Source organism: Pteropus alecto, unplaced genomic scaffold (assembly GCF_000325575.1).
Source record: "Pteropus alecto unplaced genomic scaffold, ASM32557v1 scaffold304, whole genome shotgun sequence".
Taxonomy (NCBI): domain Eukaryota; kingdom Metazoa; phylum Chordata; class Mammalia; order Chiroptera; family Pteropodidae; genus Pteropus; species Pteropus alecto.
Genome location: NW_006435869.1, coordinates 109728 through 125654, shown reverse-complemented (window position 1 = coordinate 125654; position 15927 = coordinate 109728). Strand labels below are relative to the sequence as shown.

The 15927-nt window shown below is 39.0% G+C and overlaps 1 protein-coding gene across 2 annotated transcripts; it reads left to right on the top strand.

The window, feature by feature from the left end:
- Positions 1-1723: 1723 nt before the first annotated feature.
- Positions 1724-15321, top strand: LOC102893824 (zinc finger protein 14-like). 2 transcript variants are annotated; one of them, XR_001516863.2, is made up of 4 exons: positions 1724-1890; positions 9937-10043; positions 11145-11271; positions 11472-11532. XR_001516863.2 is itself a non-coding variant. In XM_025046672.1 (4 exons), the coding sequence occupies exons 1-4, from the start codon at positions 1888-1890 to the stop codon at positions 13746-13748; spliced, it is 1995 nt and encodes a 664-aa protein (XP_024902440.1). In that variant the 5' UTR covers positions 1724-1887; the 3' UTR covers positions 13749-15321. The 2 variants fall into 2 exon arrangements, 1 of the variants encoding a protein (XP_024902440.1); XM_025046672.1 differs by lacking the exon at positions 9937-10043 and adding an exon at positions 11945-15321.
- The last annotated feature ends 606 nt before the right edge of the window (positions 15322-15927 follow it).

Here is a 15927-nt window from a genome sequence, read left to right as displayed (position 1 = left end):
GTGGGATTTATTCCAGGGGTGGAAGTTGGGTTAACACCTCAAAATCCATTAATATAAAAAATGAGATCAGTACAGTAAAAGGCAAAAATGGCAAAATCATTTCAGTAGACTCAAAGAAAATAATTGACAAATTATTTCCTTTTATGATTAGGACACTCAGCACACCTAGAACAGGAGGAAATTTCCAGACCTCATTATCAGCATCTGTGGAAAACCCACAGCTAATATTATATTTAATGGTGAAAGACTGAATGCTTTTCCATGGAGATAAGGAAAAAAGGATGTCTATTCTTGTCACACTATTCAACAGTTTACCGGAGATTTTAGCGAGAACCATTAGGCAAGAAAAGAAATAAAATGCATGCGGATTGGCTAGGAAGATGTAAATTTATCTCTACTTCCAGATGAGGAGTCTTATACATAGAATATTCTAAGGAATCAAAAAAAAGAAAAAGAAAAACCCTATTCAAACTAAGAATTGAGTTCGGCAAGGTTGTAGAATTTAAGGTCACAATATAAAAGTCAATTGTATTTCTACACATTTGCAATGAACAATCTGGCAATAAAATTAAGAAGACATGCATTTACAATAATCAAAAGGAATAAATTTAACAAACACATACTCTGAAAACTGCCAAGTAGTCTCAAAAGAGCTTAAGAGTTGTATAAATGAATGGGAAAGATTCCAAAAGAGTTTCGCTATTCAATTTCTTCAGGCACATTAATTTCCAGGTTAATTAACACAACCACTACTTCAAATAGTTGTGTGTGTGTGTGTGTGTGTGTGTGTGTGTGTGTGTTGAGAGTGCTTATTCAGTGTTTTAGCAAAGTTTAAGTATAGTGTACAGTATAGGTATATCAAATCATCACATGGTAATCTTTAAAATATAGACTGATTGATTAGTAAATTATACTTCAATATATTCAGAAGGAAAAAGTTTCCAGGTGCATCCCACATTTATATAACTATTTATTGTTATTCATATAGTACTAAAAATAGGAATCAATTGTCTTAGGGGTATGACAGTCGTTTGCATTTCAAAGTTCTCCAAGGACAGAGGAAAAACTAATGTAAATTAAATTTCCTTTCAGTGTAAAATGTACAGCTGAGAGTGTAATGAACACATCTCACCCCCTGGGAAGAGTCCCTGAGCCCAGGCTAGGGCTGCAGGACTCCAACTTCCCACCAGAGCCAAGTGCTCTGGGCTTCCTTCTCTTAAGGACCAAATGAATGGGGGGTGGGGCAGGGATGGGTGGAAGGCTCAGTGCTTTCAAGGATCAAAGACTAAAACGGGGCCAGACTCTATTACAGTCACATTTAAGTGTCTGCGTTTGCAAACAGGAGTCTCAGTTACGTGAGTGGGCTAAACAGCCTTATCGCCAAGTCCTTCTCACCTAGAGGACATAAGGCCCTGTTATTCCAGCCTGGCCAGTCCTGGGCCACTCTTTTGTCTGTTATTTGTTTTATTTGGAAACTGAATCAGGAATTCCCTGTGCACAGCTTGCCCTGCCGTTCACAAAGAGCTGGGGAAAACAACACAGAAAGCCCCAGGACTAAAAAAATTCTGTTTGTACAAACGTCCCATGGTGGGTCCGGATCCGGCCCGCCTGAGCAAGATGTTTCCTTGGAGCCAGGGTCCTCCTGCCTGCTGTCACTCAGGCAGAGGAGAGCGCGGTCTTTAGATCTGTCCAATCAGGGGGTCCGTTGGAGCAGGTGGGTGGGGCGATGCTCCGGGAAGTCGTGGTAGTCTGTACCCTGTGTGGCTGCCTGAGGGTTCGTGTTTTCCCTGCCTTTCATGATCACTGGGGTACAGCCTGTGTACAGCTGTGATCCGTACCGGTTGTGGGAGTCGTAGGCAGAACTCGGGAGACCCAGGAAATCTGGAAATGGTGAGTGTGCGGAGCCCGTGCAGAGACTGGGAGGAGGGCCTGGAGGGAACCGGCTCTAACCGGCGGTGGAAGGACGCGGCCGCCCCGAGGTCCAGTGTGGAATCTGCGGACGCGGGGCTGCCTGTGGCGCCGCTGGCACCACAGCGTGGGCGGGCAGCTGGGACACCGCGTGTCCTGTCCCGCCACTGTGCGTGGTTACTTCGAACCGGCCCGGAGCCTCTCTGGGCAGCTCTGGGCCCGCAGCCCCGCGTCTCCCCAGATGGCGCGGTGACCACAGGGAGGGTCGTCGGGGGATAATTGTGTCTGCGAGTTTGTACTTGGGAGAAGCTGTGGCCTGTGGGGTCCCCAGTCCCTTCTTTCTCTCCAGGGGCCCTCCGTTGTCTCCTGAGTTTTCCAAATGTTTGAAGAGCAGGGTGTCAGATCCATGACCCTGTACCCCTAACCTAGCTCTTTCCAAGACTGGCAATAAATCCTTAAATTTCTAGTTCCCTCCTCGCGTTCTGAAGCGCTAACTTCCCCTCTGCGATTCATATCAGCATTATCAACTATTTGTCATTTTTTCCACAGAGCCATAGATAGCTCATTTTAAAGATTTAATTTTTTTTTTCTGGATATTTTACATGAGAGGAGAGCCGGGAATAACCACCTGGAAAACTTGAAATCCTTGAAATCAAGTAGCTTGAAATCCCCATTCCTCTTCCCAGGACTCCGCCCCACCCCGGGTATAGACGTCTTGTGGGAAGTTATTTGGGTGGAGGCTCCTCCTTGAATCTTTCCTGGGTATTTTGTCCCGTGAGTTCGGCCTCTCCCCGGGTTTGTCACTTAAAAAGACTTACCGACTAATTTATGTCTGTTTTTCAATAGGGGTAAAATGTATTTAATTATAAAGCTTGAAAGACAGTATAAAATAGTTCGGAACAGGCATAAGAGATGAATTTCCGAAAAAAAAAAAAACAGACAACAAACATTGCAGTCTTACATTCCATTTCTGTAGAATTCTTTCACTCTCTCTTCCCCTGAGCATGTCTAGTAATTTTCTGAGGTCTTCTTTTTACTTTTGATGGTTTCAAATAGATTCCAGGTTCAGACTTGCAGGGCAGAAGTGCTCAAGTATGAATCATTATTTACAAACCAATTACTTTCCCTGGAAATATAATTAACTGACATATTTTTCTGAAAAGAATAGATATTAAGGATTTTATAACTGAGCTAGTAGAAGACCCTTATAATTTTATTTCTTCCTTTCCATGTAACACTGGGTTTATGTGAATTTGGTGGATTGCGCAAACACTGAGTATCATTTAAAATATCAGTGGTGGTCCAAAGGAGCTCCAGTACAATCAGAAGCTTGTGGTCAGTGACCCAAGCCAAGGTTTCCTTGACCTGCAAAGGGAAGCACTTGAAGGCCCAGTGATTCTTCCTGGGGAGCCTCCCCCTGCAGGTATCCTACCTGCTCACACCTACTGTGGAGGAGCCTTCACACTGAGAGAAGCTGCAGCCCTGGAAAGATGGAGGTACATGTGTACATGGGGGAGGGGGCGATGATGCACATTCTGAGGTTATAGCTGTGGTTTTTTAGGACTAGACATTTTTAGATCTTGTGTTTGAGTTTTCTATCCACAGTCAGTGTAATTCGTGCACATTGAGAACGTCTGTGAAGATCAGGGGTTCTTTCTCATAGACAAAGGGTTTATGAATTGAGGAGTTCATTTGGGTCAGAACTTAAACGGAATCAGGGCCAGTTTTCTCACTGTGAGCATGGAAGCCTGGGGGAGGGAGTGCTTCTGTGCTTACAGGAAAGGGAGGGATGTCGAGCTCCCAGAGTTCATTCCTGGGGCTGCTCAGGAGTCCCACCCTCCTTCCCCAAGGGACTGACCCACTACAGGGGTTCTGCGTTAACCAGGAGTGCCTAGACCCCCCTGTTTGAGATTATGTTTATCCCTCTGAATCTTTTATTTTATTTTTCCCTGAACTATAAGGAAGCAGTCTGCTTATCTGTTTTGATTCCAGTAGTTGGTGTTTCTTTTCATTGGTTGGTTTCCTTTATCCAGTGAATATTGCAGCCCTCTGATTCTAGTGTCCATTAGCACCTGGGCATTTAAAATATAACTTAATTGAGAGATACCGTGTGAATACGGCCAGAGATTTGGGGAACCAAATAGAATTTTGGTTGCATTTAGGCAGGAGAACTTGAAGATCTGAGATGGGTGCTTTTTAAGTTCTCAGGTGCTTTTTCTATTTTTAGGTCATTTTTTGTAAGTCCACGTCTTTGAGAGCTTTAGGCCGTGCTATGCCTGAGTATTAGTACAGGCAGAACCAGGAAAAAGCTCCAAGAATGAAAATGTTGCTTCATAAGCAGACGGCAGGGAAAGAACTAAGAAAGAGGCTGCCACTCCAGTCTGGTGATGATTTTATTAAGGGATATTTACATACGAGGCAGGGGTACTAGTACTTGAATGCTTCCAGTATGGAAAATTACATGCTTGACCAGGTTTTGACAACAGCCTGGGCCAGGAACCAGCACATAGCAGGAGGCCAAGGTGGAGTGCTGATTTTTGTCAGAAAGAACATGGATTATGATTAGACAGACTCTGGGGGAGGGCAGCGCTGCAGAAAGCAACTTCCATCCAATCGTGGTCTAGTTTGTGAGATAGATAGCGGTCACATCATGGAAGTCTCCACACTAAGGCAAATTAATTACCGTTTTAATGGATCTAAAGAAAAAACAATGGGATATGTGTTTTCATTTACAGGAGGAAAACACCTCAAAGCTTATGCAAATCTTTGAAATTTGTAGTCTATTTCAGGGCTGGATTATAAACCCCTAATGCATTATAATATGCTACTCAATCCTGAAAATATCTCAAACGTGAAATATAGTGGATAGAAAAAGTATTATAATGTCCCTTTTTTTTTTAGATAGAAAAGGATGTGTAAATTTTTTATGATCTAGTGTTTGACATCACTTAGTGTTTAAAAGACATCACTTAGTGTTTAAATCTTAGAGAGGTTTCCTATGCAGAAAAGTTAAAATTCAATTAGTTTTGAAAAGCAAAATTAATTAATAATGATTCATCATAGGAAAATGTGGTATATATAAATTTCTATCCTGTTTTAAATAATGAATGGCAAAGCTATTTTTGAAAATGCTTAAAAGAGGAAACTAACTTAAGATCACTATCTTCATGTTGCTCCTGTGCTTATTCTGCCCACCCTCCAATCACTAGGTTTGATCACTTCTAAATCATCCTGTTAGAGTTTCTTTATATAAAAACAAGCCAGATTGTCTTGTGTTTGTTCTTATAATGAGGAGTCAGGGTCCACATATTTGATGTTTGACTCCTGACAACTTAACCCCCATCTCTCCCTTTCTCTGGTGCTTCTTATCTGTCAGGCTGATGAGGACCCGGAGGTCCACACATGGGAAGCTGCAGCCCTCCTGTGGGCTGTGCTGCCCTGCGCTGTGTTGTGGACCCACCGAGCCTAGGGTCTGTATAGCCTCCAAGTTGTGAGTTTAGGTAATTCCTTGTCTTCTGGCACAGTACGGGAGTGGGGCACTCATTAAAATGAGTCGAAGGTTTGATTGAGACTGAGGTCACCCCAACAGGATGATGTCTAAGGGGCATTCGGGGATGATTGTACCCTGTGAATGAAACAAGCCCATCAGACGGTCTCTCCTTAAAGAGTAGGTATTTCAGATAGAGAGAGAGGAGACAGGTTAGGCAGCCCATAGCTGGTGGGCCGGGTCCTCTCTCCTGATAGCAGAGGACTCCCCAGGTTTCTTATGTACCTCTGCTGCTGCTGCCCCTGCCTCTGCCTCAGTGCAGACCCTGACCCTGCAGCTATTGGGGACCACACCCATAGCCTCACTGTGGCACAGTGAAGGAACTAGTTCAAACCAGATGTAAGCCTAGGGTTCTTAAATCCTATATAGTGACCATTTCCATGGATGGGGCCTCTAATCCTGATGGCACTGATTTGGGGACCCTCTGGAGGAAGAAATTTATGAATACTAGGGTAGAGAGGACATCCGTTTACCTGAAGTTTACCCAGTGACCTAAAATACAAAATAGGAAAGGACACGAGAAGAGGGAATAAGAGGAAAAAGGGCATTGAAAAAAAACCCAGAATTTGACCCAGCTGCAAATCTGAAATTTATCAGAAGTATTTAAATGAAAAAGATAAAAGGGTGTTCCTTGGCTTTTGAGCCTCTAAAACATAGGTTTTGAGTTAATGTGACCACCTCCTGTAACACAGTAATTCACAAACATTCACGAAGTTACTTAATGCTGTGTTAAATTACAGTTATACTTGGGCTCAGTAAATTTAAGCAAGGTCCCCCATGACCTCAGGGGAATTACTTAACAGAATATAGAGGACAAAGTGGTGTGTACTTGGCCTGAAGCATCAGAAATCTTTGCCTTTTCTCATACTTCCAGCACCGATTGTCCTAAAATGTCCCATCATGAGCAGAACAGCTCTGAACCAACAGTTCGTGAATTTAAATTATCTTCACCTAACTGGCTTCAGAAAATGGACTCCATGGGCCCTACCCCTGACTGAAATTAGTTAGTACGGCCCAGTGTAAAGTAAACAGGACCCTCAAGGATTGAAAACTGTTATAAGAAACCTTTTAGAGAAAAGTGATTATCCCCAGTGCCTCTTTCGAATAGCGGAATTTGGCCTCTTCTTAAACCTGGAAGAATGAATGACACCTCCCAGTGGATGACTGCAACCTTCAGGCTGTGGTGGCACCAGATCAGACCCTAGTCCCAGTTCGCAACATTATGGGAATTACTGACCCTATCCACTCACAACTGGTACACATTCTGCTATCACAGATTTGGCCAAATCTGGTCTGTTCAGTGCCTGTGTCAACAGCCTCCCAGCTGCACTTGGCCTTCATCTCTGAAGGGGTATCACACACCCTTACCTGGTTCCCTTCAGGGAACCCCAGCACCACTGCCGCTGCACACAGTCTCTGCAGGGAAGATCTGAGCTGTGTTTACCTTGCTCCATGGTAGAGAAGAGATAGGACGTGACATTAGTAACATTCTTCTTTGTGGACATTCATTTGACATTCAGCACATACATGTATTGACAAAAGGGGCGCACAAAAAGTGGATGGGCCATTGCCCCAGACATTATGAGGCCCTGCTACCTTGGTTACATTTCTAAAAATAAACAGAAGCCCCCTCAATTTGTGACACCATGGAGAAATAGCAGTAGTCCCTTTCAGCACCCACAACACTGTCTAGATTCTTATGTGTTTGGGAGGTAGCGTATTCCTATTTACAAATTTTACTTGAGCCCATTTATGCTGTTACTTGCAAATTGGCCCACCTTGAATGTGCCCCCCCTGCCAAACAGGCTGTTTAAATTGCCTACAGCAGGTACACCTGACAGTGTCCTCAGAGACCCCCTTACTAAAGAGCCTTCTCTATAGAGTTACCCATGATGGCCTCACATTGTAATATCTGTCTCCCTCTTTTAGTTATGTTGACTAGATGCTTATCAATTTTATTAATCTTGTCAAAGTACAGCCTTTATTTTTTTCCATTGGTTTCCCACAATTATATGATTTCTAATTTTTATTATTTCTTTAATTCTGCTTACTTTGAGTTTCATTAGCTCTTTTTCTTTTATTGTTTCCTAAGGTAGCTGCTTACATTATTGGTCTTTCTTTTTCTAGTGCATTTGTTTAATGGCATAAATTTTCTTCTAGGTATTGCTTTTGCTGCATCCCGCAACTTTTGATAATTTGTATATTTATTTTATGTAATTCAAATCATTTTTCATTTCTCTCGATACTTTTTCTTTGATCCCATGTATTATTGAGAATTGTGTTGTTGAATCTCCACAGATTTGGTGATTTTCCAGCTATCCTGCTATTATTGATTTCTAGATTAAACCTGTATGGTGTGAGAGCTTATTTTATGATTTCTGTTCTTTTAAATTTGTTAAGATGTGTTTTGTGTCCCAGAATGTGTTCTGTCTTGGTGAAGGTTCCATATGAACTTGAGAAGAATGTGTACTCTGCTCTTGTTTACATGGCAGTGTTCAGGTCAACTCTGTCTTTTGTGATTTTTTGCTGCTGGAATTTATAATTTGTGATAAAAGAGTATTGAAATCTACAGCTATGGTAGTGGATTCATCTGTTTCTCTTTGCATTCCATGAGTTCTTGCCTCATGTATTTTGCCCCTGTGTTGCTATGCACATATATATAAGGGATTGCTGTACTTCCTTGGAGATGGACTACTTTTTCATTATGTAATGTCTCTCTTTATCTCTGAGTGCTTTTTTTTTTTTTGGTCTGAAATCTGCATTGTCTGAAATTCCTATCCCCATGCCAGCTTTCCTTTGATTACTGTTACCGCGGTACATTTTCTCCATGACTTTAGCTTTCATCTATCTCTGTGTTCATATTTAAAGTAGTTTTCTTGTAGACAACATATAATTGTCATTTTAAAAATCTGATATTACAGCACTGTATTTGTCTTTCAGTTGTAGTGAGACCACTGATTAAAGAGGTGATTGATACACTTGGATAATATCTACCACAGTTCGTCCTGTTTTCTATATGTTACCTTTGCTCTTTGTTTATTTTGCTCTTGTACATTTTCTGCTTTCTCTGGCTTTAATTGAGCATTTTCCCTAATTCATTTTCTTCTTATAGCGATTATATGTATTTATTTAAACTTTTTGTGGTTGCCCTTGAGTTTTCAGTATACAGTTACAACTGAGCCACTGCCTAAGTCAAGTTACAGTACACCGTGTCACTGGTCACACACTGTTTCTACTTCCCTTCTCTGTCCTATCACATTGTTGTCATTTTTTCCACTTATCCATAACTTATAGTTGTCAAATACATCATTACCAATTCTATTTTAAACAAAGCGTCATCTGTTATGTTAATTACAAGAAATACGAAAGATATTTTTCCTTCATTTACTTCTTTTATAATCCTCTACTTTCATCACTTACATTTTTTTCTGATGAATTTTTTAATGTTTCTTTCTAAGGAGGTGTATAATGTCAAATTACTTGTTTTTCCTCTCAGAAAATGTTTCTCCTTTATTTTTGAAGAATAATTTTGTTTGGTAGAGAATTTTAAGAGATTGGGGTTTTTTCCCCACAATTTTAAATATTTCATTCCACTCTCTTCTTGTTTGCATGGTTTTTGAAAAGAAGTTTGATTTAATTCTAATTTTTGTGTCTCTCTTACTAAGAAGTTTCCTTTCCCCTCTGGCTTCTTTCAATGCATTCTGTCTTTGATTTTCATCTAGTTCAAATATGAGATACTTGGATGTGAACTTCTCTTGTTTTTCATGTTTGGTGTTCTCTGACCACACTGAATCTTGCTGTTTATCATTAATTTTAGGAAAGTCTCAGTGATTGTTACTTCATCGGTTTCTTCTGTTCTTTTCTGTCTTTTACTTCAGATATTCCCACCACATGTATTTAACCTTCTGTTTAAAGAAAGTTTTCCTAGGGTTCATGGATACCGTATTCTATTATTTTGTTCTTGTCTTTGCATTAAACTTTGCTGACATAGATTTTTTTTTTTTTTTAAGTACAGGCCATGTTAAAAGCAATATTTGGACATATTTAAAATGTCGTGCTTATTATTTCTTTCCCAATTTTGGAGATACCAGATTGCCCTGTGATCTAAATTTTCTGATGGATCAAATAAGAGAAGTTCATTTCATTTTTTTTTTCTTTTTCTTTTGCCTTTTTGAGTTTGAGAATGACAGCTTCTAAGTTACTTAAATGCCAGACCAGAAACTGGCAGTCTTCATTTCCAATTTTTCATGATTGATGACTGACAGCTTTAGAGCCTCATCCTTCCTTCCCCTTGTGCCCCACATCTGTACAAGTTGATAAGAAACCTTAGTGCTCCCTTAGTGCTCCCTCCTTTGTGGTAGCAAGTGATTGAATCCATGCCAGATTCTGCTCTTTTGTGTGAACACTCTCCTTAGCTCATCTCCAACCTTACGAAAAAATAAATCCATACACCTTTTTTTTTTTTTTTTAACCCCTTGCAGGCTATTTCATGCCTGCTTGAGAGGCCTTACTATCTTCAGAAACCTCAATTGTGGAAGCACCTACTGGCCATGTATGGTGTCATGAACTGAAGGATTCCCATGCTCAGGTTGAGTGATCATAATTCTTTATGCCACAGAGGTGCTTGGAAATGACAGAAGAAGGGAGGGCAGCTTCTAAAGTAGTTGGTCAAGAAATGCTTCCTCCTGATTGGAGAATGGAGCTGTTATGTTCTGTTGCCTAAAATCACTGCTTCAGCCTCTACATATTTTATTATCATGAATAAGTTCACCATCACACTATTAAGGACATCAGTGAACTCCTTTGCAGTCTAAAGTTATTAACCCTCTGTGTCAACAGGACCCAGGGTAGACTGTTAACGGTTTTGATGGAAAGAGCACTTCTGGCATATTATTATCTCAGTATGTGTCCATGTGTGCCAAACATTGGCTGGAACAGCCCTGAGGCACAGGAGTTTAAGGATTTGGTGTTCCAAGTTGTCATGCCTTCTTGCTCGTGTCTGAGCTCTTAAGTTCCAAATAACTTTCTAGACCACCAAATCAGATAGAGTGAGAAAGGAAGAACTGAGGCTGTGATAAATATTACATAACAGCAGTGCTTCTCCATAAGAATATTTTCTTTCAGCCAGCTACATACAGTTACTTCTAATGTCCTGGAAGAATTAGGACAACATGGCCAGGTGGCTTTATTAAAAGTTGGATTTCCACAGGCCTCCTGGACTCTCATGTTTAGTGATGGGACTAGAACAAAAAGCTTGTAGTTCTTCATTATGTTTTTATTCATTAAAACCTTGTGCAGATATTAACATCTGCCTCATGGAGCACTGTAATTGGTGGGAAATAAGGAAGGAGATGAAAGAATTTTTCTCTCAAGAAATCGATCTTAAAATGATAATACTTGTTTCACTTGAATAGCATTTGTTTCCCAACATTCTTTGAATCATGCTGTTAGAAAAATTAGGACGTAATGTGATCACAGTAAGAATGTGTAAATGATTGCTATAGGTTCATGATGCTGTTAAATTTATGAGGAAGTAAATGTGTTCAGAGAGTAAGTTTCTGATGATAAAGTCATAGAATAAATATTTGGAGACTACAGAATCATATGTAACCTTCTTGTAAGTAGAGTGTAGATGTGCAGTGTTGTCAGTCTCTCACATTTTACTGTACACGTAATTGGAATTTTTTAGGATTTGGTGGCTTTTGAGGATGTGGCTGTGAACTTCAGTTTGGAAGAATGGGCTTTACTGGATTCTTTACAGAAGGAACTCTACAGAGATGTGATGCGGGAAACCTTCAGGAATCTGGCCTCAGTAGGTAAGAATGACAAGTTCCCTTTCTCAATTAGAGATCAGGTGTTTCTTACCTTTCAACAATGTTCTCAGATGTGTAAGGTGGGAAGGAAAGACATTGGTAAATAAACTGGGCATGGTCACAGCTCATTGTAGAGCTAGAATCTAATAATTTTTCTATAATTTCTAATACTTTGGAATCATTTTTCTGGGTCTGCATTTTAGGAAAAAAATGGGAAGATCATGATATTGAAGATCAGTACAAAAACCGGGTTAGAAAACTAAGGTGAGTCACAATCACAATAGAAATCATTGTCTAACATGACAAGGCTGGTATTCTGTAAAATTTTCAAAAGAAGCAAACAGAACAACTGCTGCTTCAAATATACACTTCTCAGAAAATTTTCACCAAATTTCTTTCTTATATATGATAAAAATGTTCAGTGTTTGAAAAGTGGTTCAAAAAGAAAACAGTGTTAGTAAACCCTATATATGAATATCACTGTTTTGATAATAGTAAGGCTGAAAGTCCTCTTGCAGAGCATTCAGTACATGTATTCAATTTCAGGCCATTCATTCAGACAAGGGGAAAACCTTCAATTTTGCTATAAATCAACAAAATGTAATTTAAATACCTACTAATAAACATAAAATCTCTGACAAATTGTTAATTATGTGCGTCTTGACAGAAGTCACAGAAGTTTAATATTAGAGAGACACTGTGAAGGTGAAAAGAGTAGTCAATGTGGAGGAAACTTCAGCCTTATTTCAAATCTCAATCTGAAGAAGAAAATTCTTTTTGGGAGAAAACCACAGAAAAACAGCGTGTGTGGGAAAGTTTTCATGCATCATTCTTCTCACAGTAAGCACATCAGATGTCACACTGGATATAAGCCCTTTGAGTATCAGAAATATGAAGAGAAGCCGTATAAATGTAACATATGTGGGAGAGCCTTCAGTTATGTCCAGTGTTTTGAAAAACATGAGAGAAAGCACAATGGAGAAAAAACCTATAAATGTAAGGAATGTGGGAAAGCCCATAGTTCTTCAACTTCACTTCAAATACATGAAAGATCCCACATCGGAGATAAACTCTTTGAATGTAAACAATGTGGTAAAGCCTACAGATATTACAGTGCCTTGCAAACACATGAAAGGACCCACACAGGCCAGAAATCCTATGAATGTAAACAATGTGGTAAAGCTTTCAGTTCTCATCTAGGTTTTCAAATACATGAAAGGAGTCACACTGGAGAAAAACCCTATGAATGTAAAAAATGTAGTAAAGCATTCAGTTGTCTCAGTTACCTTCGAAGTCATGAAAAAATTCACACTGTAGAGAAACCCTATGAATGTAAGGAATGTGGAAAAGCCTTCAGATATTATCATAATTACCAAACACATGAAAGAAAATTCACTGGAGAGAGGCCGTATGAATGTAAGGAATGTGGAAAAGCCTTCAGGTGTTATCAAAGTTTTCAGAAACATGAAAGAATTCACACTGGAGGGAAACCCTATGAATGTAAGGAATGTGGGCTAGCCTATAGATATTACAGTACCTTACAAAGACACAAAAGGACTCACACTGGAGAAAAACCCTATAAATGTAAACAATGTGGTAAAGCCTATAGAGGTCACAGTGCTTTACAAACACATGAAAGGACTCACACAGGAGAGAAACCCTATGACTGTAAGGAATGTGGAAAAGTTTTTATTTCTCATCTAGGCTTCCAAATACATGAAAGGAGTCACACTGGAGAGAAACCTTATGAGTGTAAACAATGTAGTAAATCCTTTAGTTGTGTCAGTTATCTTCGACGTCATGAAAAAATTCACACTGGAGAGAAACCCTATGAATGTAAGCAATGTGGGCTAGCCTACAGGTACTACAGTACCTTACAAAGACATGAAAGAACTCATACTGGAGAGAAACCTTATGAATGTAAGGAATGTGGGCTAGCCTACAGATATTTCAGTACCTTACAAAGTCACGAAAGAATTCATACTGGAGAAAAACCTTATGTATGTAAGGAATGTGGGAAAACCTTCAGATGGTACCAAAGTTTTCAAACACATGAAAGAAATCACACTGGAGAGAAACCATATGTATGTGAAAAATGTAGTAAACAATTTAGTTGTCTTCGTTATCTTCGAAAACATGAAAGAAATCACACTGCAAGGAAACGCTATGAATGTAAAAACTGTAATAAAGCATTTAGGTATCCCAGTGACCTTCAAAAACATGAAAGAAATCACACTGGAGAGAAACCTTTTGAATGTAAACAATGTGGTAAAGCCTACAAAGATCAAAGTTCCTTACAAACACATGAAAGAACTCATACTGGAGAGAAACCCTATGAATGTAAGGAATGTGGAAAAGCCTTCATTTATCACACAACATTTAGAAGACACATGACAACGCACACTGGCGAGAAACCAAGAAAGGTACAGAATTTGGGAAAAGCTTCAGTAATCCCATTTCCTTTCGAAAGCATGAAATAATTACCTGTATAAAAACTCTTGAATGTAAACAGCTTGGGAAAGACTAATTGGTCCGCATTTTTACATGTGAAAATTCCTATGAAAAAGAAATTAAAATGTAGGTAATGTAAGAAAGCTTGATAGAAATTAATTCAGGTGTAAGTGACAGAAAACTTTCAACATGAAACGTTTATTATTAGTGTTGTAAACATATTGTGTATATTGAACCTTTTTTTATAGTGCATCATTGGACTGGATTTCTATTAATTTCAGAAATGAATATTCATGTGAGATATTTCTGAGAGTTGTCTTTCGACAATAGTACATAAGATAAATAGTGCTTTTTTCTTGAAGTATTTAATAGTTCTATCGATTGTTAGCTAAGCCTATTAGATCCATGGTTGAATTGAAGTATATTTTTTATATGTTGTTAGGCTAAATATTTTTTATAATATTTTATTTTGTTTTAGGGGGCTATTGAAAAATGACAGTTTGGTATTTGGGTGTTCCTAGTGACTTTTTCTAGTTGCCTAGTGGCAGTCCCTCTTAACACAGCTCCTTTTGGTGGGGGCGGGGTGGTGAGTATTGGAGCTTTTTGTTTATTTTCCATACTAATGACTAGTAAGAATAAATTTTATGTGTGGCAAGTTTAGGAAAGAGTATAGTATCATGTGAATTTTTATTTTCATATTTGGGCCTTGGCTTTTTGTTCTTCCTTCAGACTGATGTTTGGTGAATTGACTATGAGCTATGAAGAGAGACCTGTGATAGGGCAACAAAATCTAGAGCTGGAGATTATCCCTCCCGTTGGGTAATGTTAGGAACTTGATTTTCCAGTTCATGTTAGAATTCCTTTGTAGCCTTACTTCTATGAGATTCGGAAGGCAAAAATGAAGACAGATTTTGGAGCCACCAGACAGACAGATAACTAGGAGCTTTGATGATAACGTCTTCCAGCCCATTATCCAAATTCTTTGACCTTCCAATCAAAACTATTCTCAAAACCACCACCAACTGTCTGATATTTATTTTCTGAGAAATGTAGGTTTCCGCTGATGTCTTCACAAAATCCACATCAAAGATCCATCAGTTTAGATTTTTCTGTCACCCCTCTTATGTCCACCAGGAAACTGTTTCAGCCTTTCATGCTTGTGAGTATTCTTTGGTTCCCTTCTTTGGATTATATCTGTATAAGGTCTAATTCACATAGGAAACAGCTTTATGCTGTTAATAGTTCTGGTGAGTATGTTTTCTTGACTGACTGTGACATCTACAATGGTGCACTGAAAAAGAAGGACATGGGAGTGTGTTTCTCTGCTGCCTTGACCTGGTCCTTCCATGTGAGAATAAGCACCTTCCTCCTGTCAGGAAGATTGTGGATGTTTCCTGTTACTTGTAGCTAAATGTAATCCCTTGGAATGTTTTCAGTTGTGTTTGATTGTATGTGATTAAAAGTATGTCTATTTTTTTTGGTCAAATGAGCATTTCTGTAGGTCTTTAATAAAATTTAATTGTTAGCTAAGCTGTTGTATACTAACAAATATTGTGTTTTTCAAATGTTAATATGTCTCATAATTAGAGATTTTAAAACAAACTTTGCAATTCTCTTCATTTAATCATTATACATTGAGTCAATTTTATCATGTGCATTCCAGTTCAAGTAATTTTTCTTCAGGCATATTTTATCTTTTATAGTTACAATTTTTGTCATGACTCTAATTGTCCTTTTTGCCTAATCCCCAAACCTGAAATCATGGTTTTCCTCAGTGCCCTCTTGCCAGTGACCTGGAGGATCGCACCTGTAGTCAAAGAGAGGAATGTAATTAATTCTAATAATTAGAGTGACCGCAGAATACACATGGCTGTGGGGTGTAACATAAAAGGTTGCCTAGAACTTTGTTAGGATTTGGCTTGTGTTGGGAGTATTTGAGGCAGCACAACGTTTTTGTATATTGAGTGCTATGAGGAGGTAAACATTATGTTAATGATAATATAAACCTTGTTTTTAGAATGCGAAAACATCATAGTGGAGCTAAACTTGATTTGTAAGAACTCCCAGTGAGTCATATTGTAAGAGGAGGGCAATATTGGTCATTTTTATGATTTGGCATTGTCGTATTTACCATTTGTGAGACATGTTTACAAAATATTTTTTCGTCTTGGTCCATCATGGTCAATGATTACCTTTGATGAAGTATGT